At 37.8% G+C, this 12734-nt stretch overlaps 1 protein-coding gene across 4 annotated transcripts in view; it reads left to right on the top strand.

The window, feature by feature from the left end:
* Positions 1 to 1799: 1799 nt before the first annotated feature.
* LOC128857060 (integrin beta-PS) overlaps positions 1800 to 12734 on the top strand; it is a 33751-nt gene continuing 22816 nt past the window's right edge. For 2 of the 4 annotated variants that reach the window (XM_054092605.1, XM_054092604.1), the window contains exons 1-3: positions 1800 to 1952; positions 11146 to 11726; positions 11797 to 12025. In XM_054092605.1, coding sequence (XP_053948580.1) covers positions 11216 to 11726; positions 11797 to 12025 — 740 coding nt within the window. In that variant the 5' untranslated portion in view covers positions 1800 to 1952; positions 11146 to 11215. Of the gene's footprint in view, positions 1953 to 11132; positions 11727 to 11796; positions 12026 to 12734 lie in introns of those variants that run through there. The other 2 variants (XM_054092606.1, XM_054092607.1) reach the window with 2 other exon arrangements.

Below are 12734 nucleotides of genomic sequence, written 5' to 3'. Positions count from 1 at the left end.
TCAGTAGCAGCAAACCTCCTCTACGTTGGAAAGATCAGGTGGAGAAGGACTTGACTTCACTTGGTGTGTCCAACTGGCCCGCTTTGTTAAACTGGGCCAAAATCGGGAAAGCGGTTATCACTCCAACCAAGAAAAAATAAGAAGAGGAAGTCATCAAGTCTTCACAGTTAAAAAGGTTTTGTTGACTTGGTCGTTCTGTTCTTTTTTGACTCGGGTTTTACTGTTTTCAATCACTAATGTTATTTGTTTCCGAATAATAACTTGGCTTTTATTAACGGCGTTATGCGAAACATATTAAGGACTCTTATAGTAGAAAAATTATTTTTAACTCTCTAGTCATACTTCAAGAATCGCATGGGCACAAAGAAAATTCGTTGTTCGCTTTTGAAGCTCGCTGCAAACTGCAGTACTTATTGCATATATTAGGTTGTTCAAAAAATGTTGCGGTTCGACAAGAAAAACACAGTTTTATAGATTAAAATACACTTGATTATTCAGTATAATATCCTTGAACATCAGTACACTTGTTCCAACGAGGTTCCAATTTATGAATTCCATCCCTCAAATGATAATCTGGAAGGTCTGCAAAATAAGCTTCCACAGCGGATATGGCCTCATCATTTAATGAAAAACGCATTGCAAGCATGCATTTTTTTAGGTCTGGAGTCGCTAGCTGGGAGTCGCTAGAGGTCAAATCTGGTGAATTCGGTGGATGCTCCAATAATTCGAACTTTAATTAATCCATGAATTAAAGTCATTAAAGCCATTGTCAAATTTCGCTGTCGTGACACGGTGTATTGTCCTGATTAAAACAATTTTTTTCTTTTGCAAACTCAATTTTTGTTTACTAATTTTTTTCTTCATCTGTTCTGAAAGGTTACAATAATATTCATTTTACTAGTTTGCTAATAATCCACAAACCAAATTCCTTTCGCTTCCTAAAAAACAAATGCCAACAACTTCTTGGCCGATTTCTGGACACGAACTCGTTTCGGAGCCTCTAGATTTGATTTAGGATCATGGACCCAAGTCTTATCAATAGTAATCAATCGACGCACGAAATCCGCTTTATCTTTTCGAAAACGCTCTAAATGTTTATGAAAATGTCGCATTCAAATGAGTTTTTCTTCCGATTTCAGCGAAAGCGGCATCCATTGTGCACACAGCTTTCTGAAACCCAATACTTCAGTCAAAATATTGCTTACACTGCTCAATGAGATGCCTAGTGCTTCTATTGAATCTCTAACAGTCATTCCACGATTTTCCAATAAGATATCCTGTATTTTTTCTACGTAGATCGTCTTCAAGGCGTGAATAACCCAATTTAAATTCATATTTCCTATCTTTCTGCTGTAATAATTTAGGGTGAAAAGTCCTTATAAATTTTCAACATTCGTGTGTAGCTTTATGCATACTTTATAACCACAAGCAAAATTCTTTATGACTTTCACTGCTCAAAAATAAAAATATCAGTAAAACCAATCTACTACATTCCGAAATTGGTTAATAAAAATTTTTATATAATGAAATACATAACTTAATATATAAATTTCAAAGAGTATTAATAACTATACATTCAAGAACAATTAAATAGCTCAGATTATTTAAAAAAAGTGTATTATGTATTAATAGTAAGTTGCCTTATAATGTAACGTTTGGAACGAACGACTAATTTGTTACAAAATAAATTACATTGTCTATATCTAGCCTTAAAAATAAATTTCTATTTTCGTGAATCAAATACAACCCTGTCAGCAAAGATATTTTCGAAGCAACAAATTGCCGTCAATGTTCAGATTGTTCGAAAATTTCGACGAGTGTGGTTTATTTTAGACGTTGTTGCGTTCGTGTGTAGCAAATTTAATATCAGTACGCCCCTGATGGAAGTAAAATCAATTTAAAAATATAAAAACCGTGTTAAAATTGTTAAATTTTAAGCATTAGAGAGAAGTGTAAGTGGAAAATAATTAAGAAAACTTAAAAAATTACGTAAGAAGCGTAGTGAGCGATCATATGTGTGCACAACCAAAAAAGAAAAGATGATTTCATTCATTCGACGTGTTGATTCACAACATCAAATGTTGGAGGGGTAAATTACGAAAAAAAAAATGGTAGTGGTAGTGAAACAGATATGAAATGAGAAAACAAAGAAAGAATGTTGACACAAATAGCGGATAAACTCCAGTGACTCCAATGCTCCACGAAAACTAGATTTGCGATGAAAAGAAAAAAGATTGATAAAATATGCAATACAATTAGTCAGCAGCCTTTGAAAAGGCCAAGAAAAAATGTTTCTATGTGCTAGAAGGTGTATATATGTATGTATGTATATAAGAATATGAATATATGAATATGGAGTATTTCGAAATCAAAGCCACTCCCCACTGCTCTACTCCTAGGTATTAACTGGTGTACATGTGAATATGAGGCTCCTGTATGCACCGAACAAGTTATCATACGCCCACACCGATCTTATACTGATCGCTATGAGATTTTACGGTTTCTATGCTATGTTGCTTATGAAAACTTATCTATGAGTGTATGTACATACATACATACATATGTCCCTCTGGATAATTTTTTGGCGATTTGGATTTATTGCTTTTTCCACTCATGTCATTCCAACCGATCCAACCCTATTGCTTTTGTAGTTGCTGCTGTTATACGACTCTTATCGCAATTGTGTTGTTGCTGTTTTTCACCTTCAAAGTTGTTTGCTTTGGCTGCTGTTGCTATAAAGTTGTCGAATTCGGTGTTGGCGTTGCTGTGGTTGTTGCAGATGCGTGGGCTAAATATAGCCGAATCAACCAACTAGCTTCAACATCGTCAGTCTCACTGCCAGCCTACAATTTTTGTTTATTTATATTATGTTTCGTGCGTATAAAAGACTACATTTTTTCTATGCGTTTTAAAGCGTGTACAAAATTCTATAGCACAAAGTATACTATAACTATTAGATTAGTGAAACTACATTAATCACATTCCAAAATGTGCATGCCTTACGCTTCCTATATAGTCATCAACATCGATTCGATCTCCAGTCATGTGCAATTCAGCGAATGAGTTAGTGACTGGAGTGTAGGTATGACGAAACTTTCATAAGATACGTGCATATGTATGTATGGCTAGGTGTAGCTCTAAATGAGTTAGTATAAATTTAATTAGTAACATGATAGATTCGTAATAAACCGTTAGAATACAACGACTCTAAAACCGGTACTAAGAAATTCTGTGTGCAATTGTGTGTACAATTGCACTTAATCTTCTGAGAACAAACATCAAAACAATAAGAGATAAAACGGGTTGTCCGATAGCTTCGTATAGTTTCCCCTCTCCTGCACAATTGCATACCTCGCCCACCTACCATTCCTATAGTAGCCGGTTACAGGAACGATCTGGACTTATATCCTGTCAAGTACTGTCACTCAAGTAGCATTCCTCAAACATTTATCGGAAATGTTTATGCTGTTACTACAATAACAATCAAAGCAAGTTTCACTGATATTTTACACTGATGATTGATCGGTCCCACGACAGTGGAGTTCTACGTTAGTGGAGAGACTCGGATTTATATCGGACCCGGCACTACCACTCCTGCAGCATTCCACGTGCATGCATGGGGAATTTTTATGCTGCTACAACAACAAAACAACAACTTCAACTTGACGATTCATCAATATTAACTTAAAGTGATAACTTGCGCTCCTATTCACCATCTAGATGAAGGAGGCCAATTAGCAATTTATGATGTAAGTCGATGGTATCCCAATCCAAGCAATAACAAATCCTAGTTTCTCGGGTCTCTTAAGAGATTACTATATCTTCTTTGTTTCTGTCTCTAAGCTACTATACAAATGGGAAAGTAGTAGATCTAAATGGACGAAGTTACATAGTCTCAGTACATGACAACATTGTGGCGGGACGACTTCTGATGTCCCCCGGAAACCGCCAAGATAGTCGGAAAGCAACTCAGAAATTATCACTGAAGATATCCAGAACAAGCTCTTTCACTTCAGCGAGATCTTCCAAATATTTATGTGAAATATTTTTTGGCTGAACAAAAAAAAACAACTTTCGCCGACAAGTGTCGAGCTGAAATTATACCTTGTTGTTGTTGTTGTTGTTGTTGAAGTAGTTTACTGAACCCTGTAGGTGGTGGTTGTACGCCCGGGGACCGGGAGCTTAGCAAGGTGCTAAGTGTCTCCCGATGAATATCGCTATTGTTGTAGTTGTAGCAGCTTACTGATTATCTCTTGTCAAATCCTACGCGATACTATTAACCTCAGCGCCCGTGTAGAGTGAAGGTACTAACGACATAAGGTAGTGAAATGTGATTATTTCGTGTTATTGGATGTCATGACCATGACGAAGTTGGATCGAAAAAAAAATACTACAAAGCTACCGAAGTGGGTTTTATTAAGGTGCCAACGTGGTAACCATTCTAACAGTGTTATACGAGTACTTCTCAGCTTGACTTCGGCATGTTTAAAAAACTAAAAAAGCTTTATTTACTGCTTGCCTTAATGTTCAACTATATAACACAGGGGCCGAAAAGTGCAGCACCTAACAAAGAAAACACGTTTTGTTTCATCAAGAATAAGGCAATTATTTCAGCGCCGCTCTAACATTTCAATACCACTTTTGCAGAACAATTTATCTATTCGCTCAAAATAGGCTCTAGTTTCAGAGATAACCTTTTCATTCGAGCGAAATTTCTTACCGGCGAGCCTTTTTTAAGGCCTGCGAACAGGCAGTAGTCGTTGGGTGCCAAATCTGGTGAATATGGCGGATGTGGGAGCAATTCGAAGTTCAATTCTTGTAGTTTTGCCACTGCTCAGAATCATCAACACGTTCTTGTTTTTGGTGAACAGTGAACAAACGCGGCGCCCACTCTGAACAGAGCTTTCTCATAGATGTTACCACCTCATTTGGACGTCTACGGCGTTGTGCATCATCGGTATATCTACGACCACGTTTGAAGTCAGCAAACCATCGTTTTATTGTTGTTTCTGATGGAGCGAAGTCCCCACAACACTTTTCAGGCCATTAATTCGCTTGAAAGGTATTTTTTCCCATCAACAAACAGTGTAAAATTAAAGCACGAAATGCTTTTTGATCCATTGTTTTGGAAATGACACTCTTAGCACATAAACTCACGAAGCAATGAATAGAATATCATGAAATTTTAAGAGCTGCCTTTTTAAGGTTAGTACTAAATGAAAAAGATCGCGTTTGGATAAGTCAAAAATTGTTATTATGATTGCAATGGAATTGTCCACAAGGAGCTCGTCGAATTCGCCCAGAATACCACGAAGGAGGAAGCTGGCGCTTATCACCGATCCACTCTTGTAACTGATTTTTTGACTAGAAATCGCATTTTAACGATCAATCATTCACCATATTCGCCTGATATGGCTCCTTGTGACCTCTGCCTATTTGGAAAATTGCATTTAGCCATGAAAGGAAAACCGTTTGCGTCCATAAAAAGGCTTGCACCGACATCCTGAAGAGCATTCCGGTCAATTACCTGAAACACTTTTTCGAAAATTTTTTAGATCGCGCAGTGTATCGAGGCCAGAGGGAACTATTTTGAATAAATAAACTCGAAGTTATCAGAACAAAGCTCCTGCCGTTTCTATTTTAGCTCACTCTTGTTTATTTTGGACTTCGCCTTATAGTATCAAATATTTATTATTGTTTACCTAACAACAAATTACAACTTCACGTAAAAAATAGTTTCTTCCTATCAAGCTTCACAAAAATAATAAACATTTCGTTCTACCCATGCAGCTTGTCCTCGTCATCTTATTGTCAGCCGCTGATTGGCGTCAATAGGCGCCCTACCACATTCCACACTTCCTTTGTTTCTACACCAATTTGTCGAATGTTGGCCTACCCTTATTTAGATGAACTTATCCGCTACCTCGTTGCTCCGTCCTCCATTTACTTAATTGAAAATCCATTTAAGTTGCATTAGCACACTTCCACAACAACAATCCTCACAAGCTGATTGTTACTCCTCACACTTTTCGGCGTCCTTATCACGCCGGGGCTTTCGTAATCGCTGTAAACTTAAATATACGTTTGTATGTACTATGAGAGCACATTTACTTTCCTCTACACATACATACATACGCATGCATTTATAAATCTTTTGTATGTAAGTTTATTTATTCGCCTTCCGTAATTTCTTCACCTTTTCCCCCCTTTACTGTATATATGGTATGCGTGTAGGTATATATTTGACTATACATATGGATGTGTATAAGATTGTACGTATGTATGGTTTTATGGCTTTTTTTTACGTTTTTTGTGTGTTGTGTGATTTCATTTTCTTAGCCACTACCTCTCATTTCGTTCGTTGGCGGCGGTGTCCATGGCAGATGAGTCACTTTTGGCTCACAATTTGATTCATATGAAATTGTGCTGAGTGTCTCAACAAAATCAACAACAGCAATGGCGGATAACGTCAGCGACGAAACAAAAAAAAAAAAAAAACAATAATAATACAAGTAAACCAGTAAAGCAAAAACAAAATTAAGGTGGTACTAAGCGCGGCAGCTGTGCGTACAGCAGCATTTAAATTCAATTATAAATTTTGGCGTGTAAGAAATGTTCAATATTTTGAATTAATTTTTATATTTTCGCCTATTTTGTGGCTTAGCGAAACAGCTGGGTCTCGGTTTCAGTTAAATTTCTTTTGTTGCCCCTTATTTACAGTTTATAAAAAAGTATGGAATGTAAATAGAAAATTTTTTTTAATATTGTAATCTACCAAGAAGTACTTATGCGTCAGCTCAGGACATATCAATTCGGAAGTTAACTTCTTTTTTTTTTACTGACTATCGCATTTTACTAATTTTAGATGCTGACTTCTCGTTTTCACCTCACAGTCAATTGGTGACGTTTACTAAATTGGTATTCTAGTGAAACAAGTTAAAACAACAGATATAAAGTGATAGTTAAAGTTGAAAATTCGCTGCCACAAATAACCTGGAGCACCTCACCGACACTGTCAATTAAATTTTATGCAAAAAATAGTACATTTTGAGTAAGCTGCGTAATGAATCATTGCAGCATTTTACCATAAAATTAACCCTCAAGTTGCTACCCCACAGGAATACAAGGGCTGTTGTCTACGACAGTCGGTTCTACGTTGCCGGAATGACCCGTTTTTATATCCGGCCAAGGACTTATTACTCCAGCATCATTTCCTGTCCATGTATGGGGTATGGGCATGCTACAACAACAACAACAACAAATGTTGTCTTTTATATTTTACGCTCATTAAAGAGAACACAGTAAAATGATAATGAAAATGGCTTCATTGCTTTTCAAAGTATTTTCCTTAAAAGTCAAAACACTTCGCTTGAACTAATTTTCAACGTTGACCTCGCATTTTAATTGAGATGTTCGTTAAATAAAGAAGTCATTAGATGCCAACTCAGGGTTGTAAGGCGGATGAAACATTAACTTAATATTTTGAGTGCTCAAAAACTCTTTTGTGTGAGCCGATAAGTTGGGGATGGTTGACTTTTCTTAATTCCCCGAAAACTTCTGGCAAACAAATGGTTGTATACCACTCAGAATTGACTCTTTTAAGGGTTTAGGGATAGTCACAATTTAAAAACAAAAAATTTTTTTTTTTGCATTTTCTTAAAGTATAATATCTTAAAAAAAATGAAAAAAAGTGAAAATATGTGTGAATCCGACAAGTATTGTCCGAGTTATTCAACAATTAACAAAGGGCGCTCGGAAGCCGATAGTAAAACTTTAAAAGCTTTTTTCTCAAAACTATGTTTTTTGAACTGATGATCACTGTTATTTAAAAACCGCTCAACCGATTTCAATAAAATTTATTTTACTTTTGAAAAACATAAAAAAACGTGCGTGTAGCGGAGTACACATAACAGAAGTGAAACTTTCAAGGCAGACAAAGGAAGGGGGAGACCCGAGAGAGAGAGAGAGAGAATACAAATCGGCAAAATTTACAAAAAACGGAGAAGGGTCGACCGGTGTAGGTAAATGCCGGACACACACCGTGGCAACAACGCGCACTACTCCGAGCGTTTATCTTCCGCACAAAGGCAGCGATTCCAGGACCGCAGCAAAGGCACAAATTACCGCAAGGCAACACCAATAAATCCGATGCCGGAATGGATAGCACTTTATAGTACGCACAATCACTAGCCAGGGAACGGAAATAAGCGCCGAAAAGTAGAAGCCTAAAGTGTATCTAAGATATATATAAGGTATAGCTCTCTCTCTCCTTTTCATCTGCGTTATATCTTTCTTCTCTCTCGCGGAACGAAAATGTACAAAACGTTGCATGGCCTTGAAATTTTACTCACCATTATCGCTCGTCCATCGTCACTTCAATAACTCGTGCCTGATCGAATAATTTTTTTTTTCAAAAATTTCAATTTTTTTTGCCGGTTTTTTCTCGAAAATCTGAAAAATATTTCCTGAGGCCGCCATATTGTTAATTTTGAAATAAAAGCTTCGAACAAGCACAAGATTATCTATTACTAAAACAAATTTCTCTTGTCCGATTGATCTTAGATGAATTTCCAAGGACCTGTGATGATCACCGCAAGAGACGTCTGGAGAAACGGGCTTCATACAAACAGCGATAATTTTTACAATTATTAATTTTTTGTTGAAATTTTGCCAATGTGTTATTGCTATGTGTTTATTTTCGTAAACTAAAGCAATTGACTAGCAAAAAAAATTATTGAAAATCATAATTTTTTCGGACCTGACTACCCCTAATCCCTTAATTCTCCGAAAACTTCTGGCAAACAAATGGTTTTGTATCACTCAGAATTGACTCTTTTAAGTTTATCTAGTAGTCGAGTTGCGATATAGGCAGTTTTTCCACAAAACAGGCGACCATTTCCTTCGAAGTATTTCTTCCGAAGAACTTCTGTTGGATTAAGCTTGGACCATACTATCGATTGCTCTTTTGTTTCCGGCTTATTTACATAGATCCCCTTCTTACGATGCCATAGACATGTTTTGAGCCGCCGCGGCTGAATTTCTTTAAGATTTCTTTACATCAATCGACACGAGTCGTGGGCAATTGTCAAATTGTGCGCTATCCAACGAGAACAAATCTTCTTAACGAACAAATGTTCTTGCTGGCTCCACTAATGTAGAAGAATGCCTCTGCCTTGCGATACACGCAATAAAATGACTATCTTGCGTTATCAATTGACGCACAGCATCGATTGTTTTTGGCACAACAGCCGTTTTTAGACGGTCTTCACGAAATTCATTCTGCGTGAATTGGCGGCCCCGTTGGAATTCGTTGTACCAGTATTTCTCAACGCCATAAGTGGAAGTAAGTTGATCAATGCACTCCAAGTCCTTCAAGTCGAAAATCGTATTAAATCATCGAGTTATTTCTGTCTTTTGGGCGAGATGAATTTTTCAATTCGCTGAAAAAAGAACAAATAAAACTCGTAAGTGAAAACGTTAAATGCAAGTAAATGCTAAAAAACACCAACGTTTTCGATAAAAATATCGAATTACAGTTCATTGCACATGTAGTGTAGCAAAGCTGCCAAATATAAAAGACAACCCTCGTATAACATGTTTTCAGTGATCTTAAAAGTTCGGTGGTAAGTTTGAGCAAAATTAATCATCTTCTTCTATGTCCTCGCCAAGGCCCCTTAGTTCTGGTCGGTTCTCCTCGTACGCAATCACCAGGTTACTAGGTCCTGGTTTGTCCCTTCACTGCATATCGTTAGCCAGGACTTAAAGGGTCGGTCACGTCCCATTTCTAGTAGCGGCTGTGCTACCAATTTCTTTTTTGCATATTGTTCCGGTCTTTTACCAGCGCAAGCCATTTTCTCTCAATTTCTCAATTATTGGTGCCGCTTATCAGCTACCTTTGTTTGATTTATTGCTTATCTTATGCAGTTTTGTTACGCCCGAAGCTCATCGCAGTATTAATATCTCCGCCACATGGATTCTTTGTTCCTGGTTGGCAGACAGCGACCAGCATTCTAAGGCGTACGCCTTTGCAAGTCTAGCCACAACTTTATAAATTTTGTCTTTTAACTTTATCGGCATCTCTTTCTCACACAAGACTCCTCACACTGCGCGCCAACTTTGCCAACCGGCTTGTATGCTTAGCCAAGATATTTGAAACTTTCAGATGTGGATATCGTTCCAGCATCGATATGAAATTTTGGAATCACCAATTACCGTTAAAAGTCAAAGTGACGTGCTGTGTTTTCTGCAATTTAAGCCATTCGTTTCCAAGGCTTCAGCTCACTGTGAGATTTTATTTTATAACGCATCAGCATTCTCAGATAGTAGCGCGACATCATCGGCGTACAACAGTGTCCAAGGCAATGCGTCTTGTATCTTCTACTCAAATTCAATCTTCTATTAACTTATTTGCTTCAATCATTTTGAAAGAGTAGATATCAATGCCAATCATTTGGATTGGTGATACCAGCTCATAGTGTACTTCCAGTTCCATTAAAGAAGGAGTATTTTGTTGTTGTTGTAGCAGTAAGAGAAGCCCTGTCAGTGTAGAGTATATCATCGGTCGTCAGGCTCATATAAAGGTAGGCTCAGGAAACATGCTGCTTCCTCGGGTTGGGTCCAGAGGGAGAGGGGCCTAGATGAGTGGGTTTTAAAGCGCATGTGAAAAGGTAGTTAGTGTCGTGCGCGGTGCTTTCACATGACAGCCGGTTCTACGTTACCGGAATGACTCGGATTTTTCCCGACCAAGGGTTGCCGCCCCAGTAAACTAGCCCTGTCTAGTAAACAGTCTATTAAAGAAGGAGCATCGTCGGTTCTGGCTTTGTTACCGTTTGATTCACATATCACAAATAATGACTGAAAGTCGTTTCCACGACAGTCGATTCTATGTTACCGTAACGACCCGGATTTATATCCGCCCAAGGTCTGTCAGCACTAACCAAATATTATATTTGTGGAGAATATTTTTGCAATTTTGGCAAAAACAACTAGAAATCGAAATTACGAATACAAATTTTTGTTCCTGTCCTGGTCTCTTGCCATGTCAGTGATTCTCACTACAATTCTTCAAACTTTTGTATGAACCGCAAAGATTTTGAACCTCTAAAAATTACTTAATTTAATTAGTAAAATTTTAACAACTTCCAGACTCTTTTATACTCCCCCACTTCCAATTAAACAGCCTTCCAGTATAGCAACACCCAAAAACAGCAAGAAAATGTTACTTCACCGTCTGCCCGCCGCCGCACGGCTGGTAGCCATGCTCTTTGTCACACTTTTCGCCTGCAGCAGCATTTTGTGTATTGAAGCGCAGCTTGCCAGCAAACTCATACAGGATCCGTGCGTGAACAAGGCATCATGTCACGAATGTATACAAACACAGAACTGCGCTTGGTGCATGCAACCCGATCTTGGAGATTCGCCACGTTGCTTCCGAAATAGTATACAAAATTATTGCAAGGAGGAATATACCTGGAATCCTAATACTGAGCAGAAAATCGTGATTAACCGTGAATTGACGCGTGGCGTCAATGCCAGCGCTGCAGCTGGTTATGGCTATGGTTATGGTGGTTCCTACGAGGCCAGCTCATCGTATAGTGGCAGTTCATCGGCTAGTTCATCGTCATATGCGGGTGGCTATGGTAGTGCAGCTTCTGCTGGGGCAGCGGCATCTAGCGGCGAGATTGTGCAAATCAGTCCACAACGTGTTAGTCTCAAGTTGCGCATTAGTAAGTTGAACAGAAAGGAAAATTTTCTGAGTATTTTGTAAAGTGTTTTTTTTTTTAATTTTTCTTGCAGATCAAGTGCACTCCTTGAATATGCGCTACTCGCAAGCCATCGATTATCCTGTCGACTTGTACTATTTGATGGACTTGTCGAAATCTATGGAGGACGATAAGGACAAATTGTCTGCTTTGGGCGATAAACTGTCGGAGACTATGCGTAATATTACTTCCAACTTCCGTTTAGGTTTCGGTTCCTTTGTCGACAAGGTGCTGATGCCATACGTTTCAACTATACCCAAGAAGTGAGTAATCAGTGATTGTTACACTTTATTTTTTATTTTTAAGGGACTTATCAAGGCACGTGGAACAGGTAGTAGAACAAAAGCAACAAAGTCAATGTTGTTATTGTTGTTTAGTAAACTGCTACAACAACAAGAGCAATGTATTTTGCCTTGATTTTGGGGCTTAAAAAGGGAAAATCCATAAAGAAAAATTGTTGTTGTTGTTGTTGTTGTTCAGTAAACGGCTACACCAACAAGAGCATGTATTTTGTTTTGGTTTTGGTCCCCAAAACGTCAAAATCTACAAAAAAGAAAATTGTTTTTGCTTAGTACACTGCTACAACAACAAGAGCAACCTATTTTGTTGTGTTTTGGTCCCCAAAATGTCAAAATCTATTTAAAAAAATTGTTGTTGTTATTGGTGTTGTTTAGTAAACTGCTACAACAACAACAACAATGTGTTTTGCTTGGGTTTTGGCCCCTAAAATGTCAACATCTATAAACACAAATTATTGTTGTTGTTGGTGTTGTTTAGTGAACTGCTACAACTGCAAGAACAATGTATTTTGCTTTGGGTTTGGGGCTTAAAAAGGGAAAATCCATAAACCAATATTATTGTTGTTGTTGTTGTTCAGTAAACGGCTACAACAACAAGAGCAACGTATATTGCTGTGATTTTGGTCCCCAAAATGTCAAAATCTACCAAAAAGAAAATTGTTGTTGTTATTGT

Source organism: Anastrepha ludens, chromosome 3 (assembly GCF_028408465.1).
Source record: "Anastrepha ludens isolate Willacy chromosome 3, idAnaLude1.1, whole genome shotgun sequence".
Lineage (NCBI taxonomy): Eukaryota > Metazoa > Arthropoda > Insecta > Diptera > Tephritidae > Anastrepha > Anastrepha ludens.
Note: the sequence above shows the minus strand (reverse complement) of the source record. Positions and strands in the feature narration are given on the sequence as shown.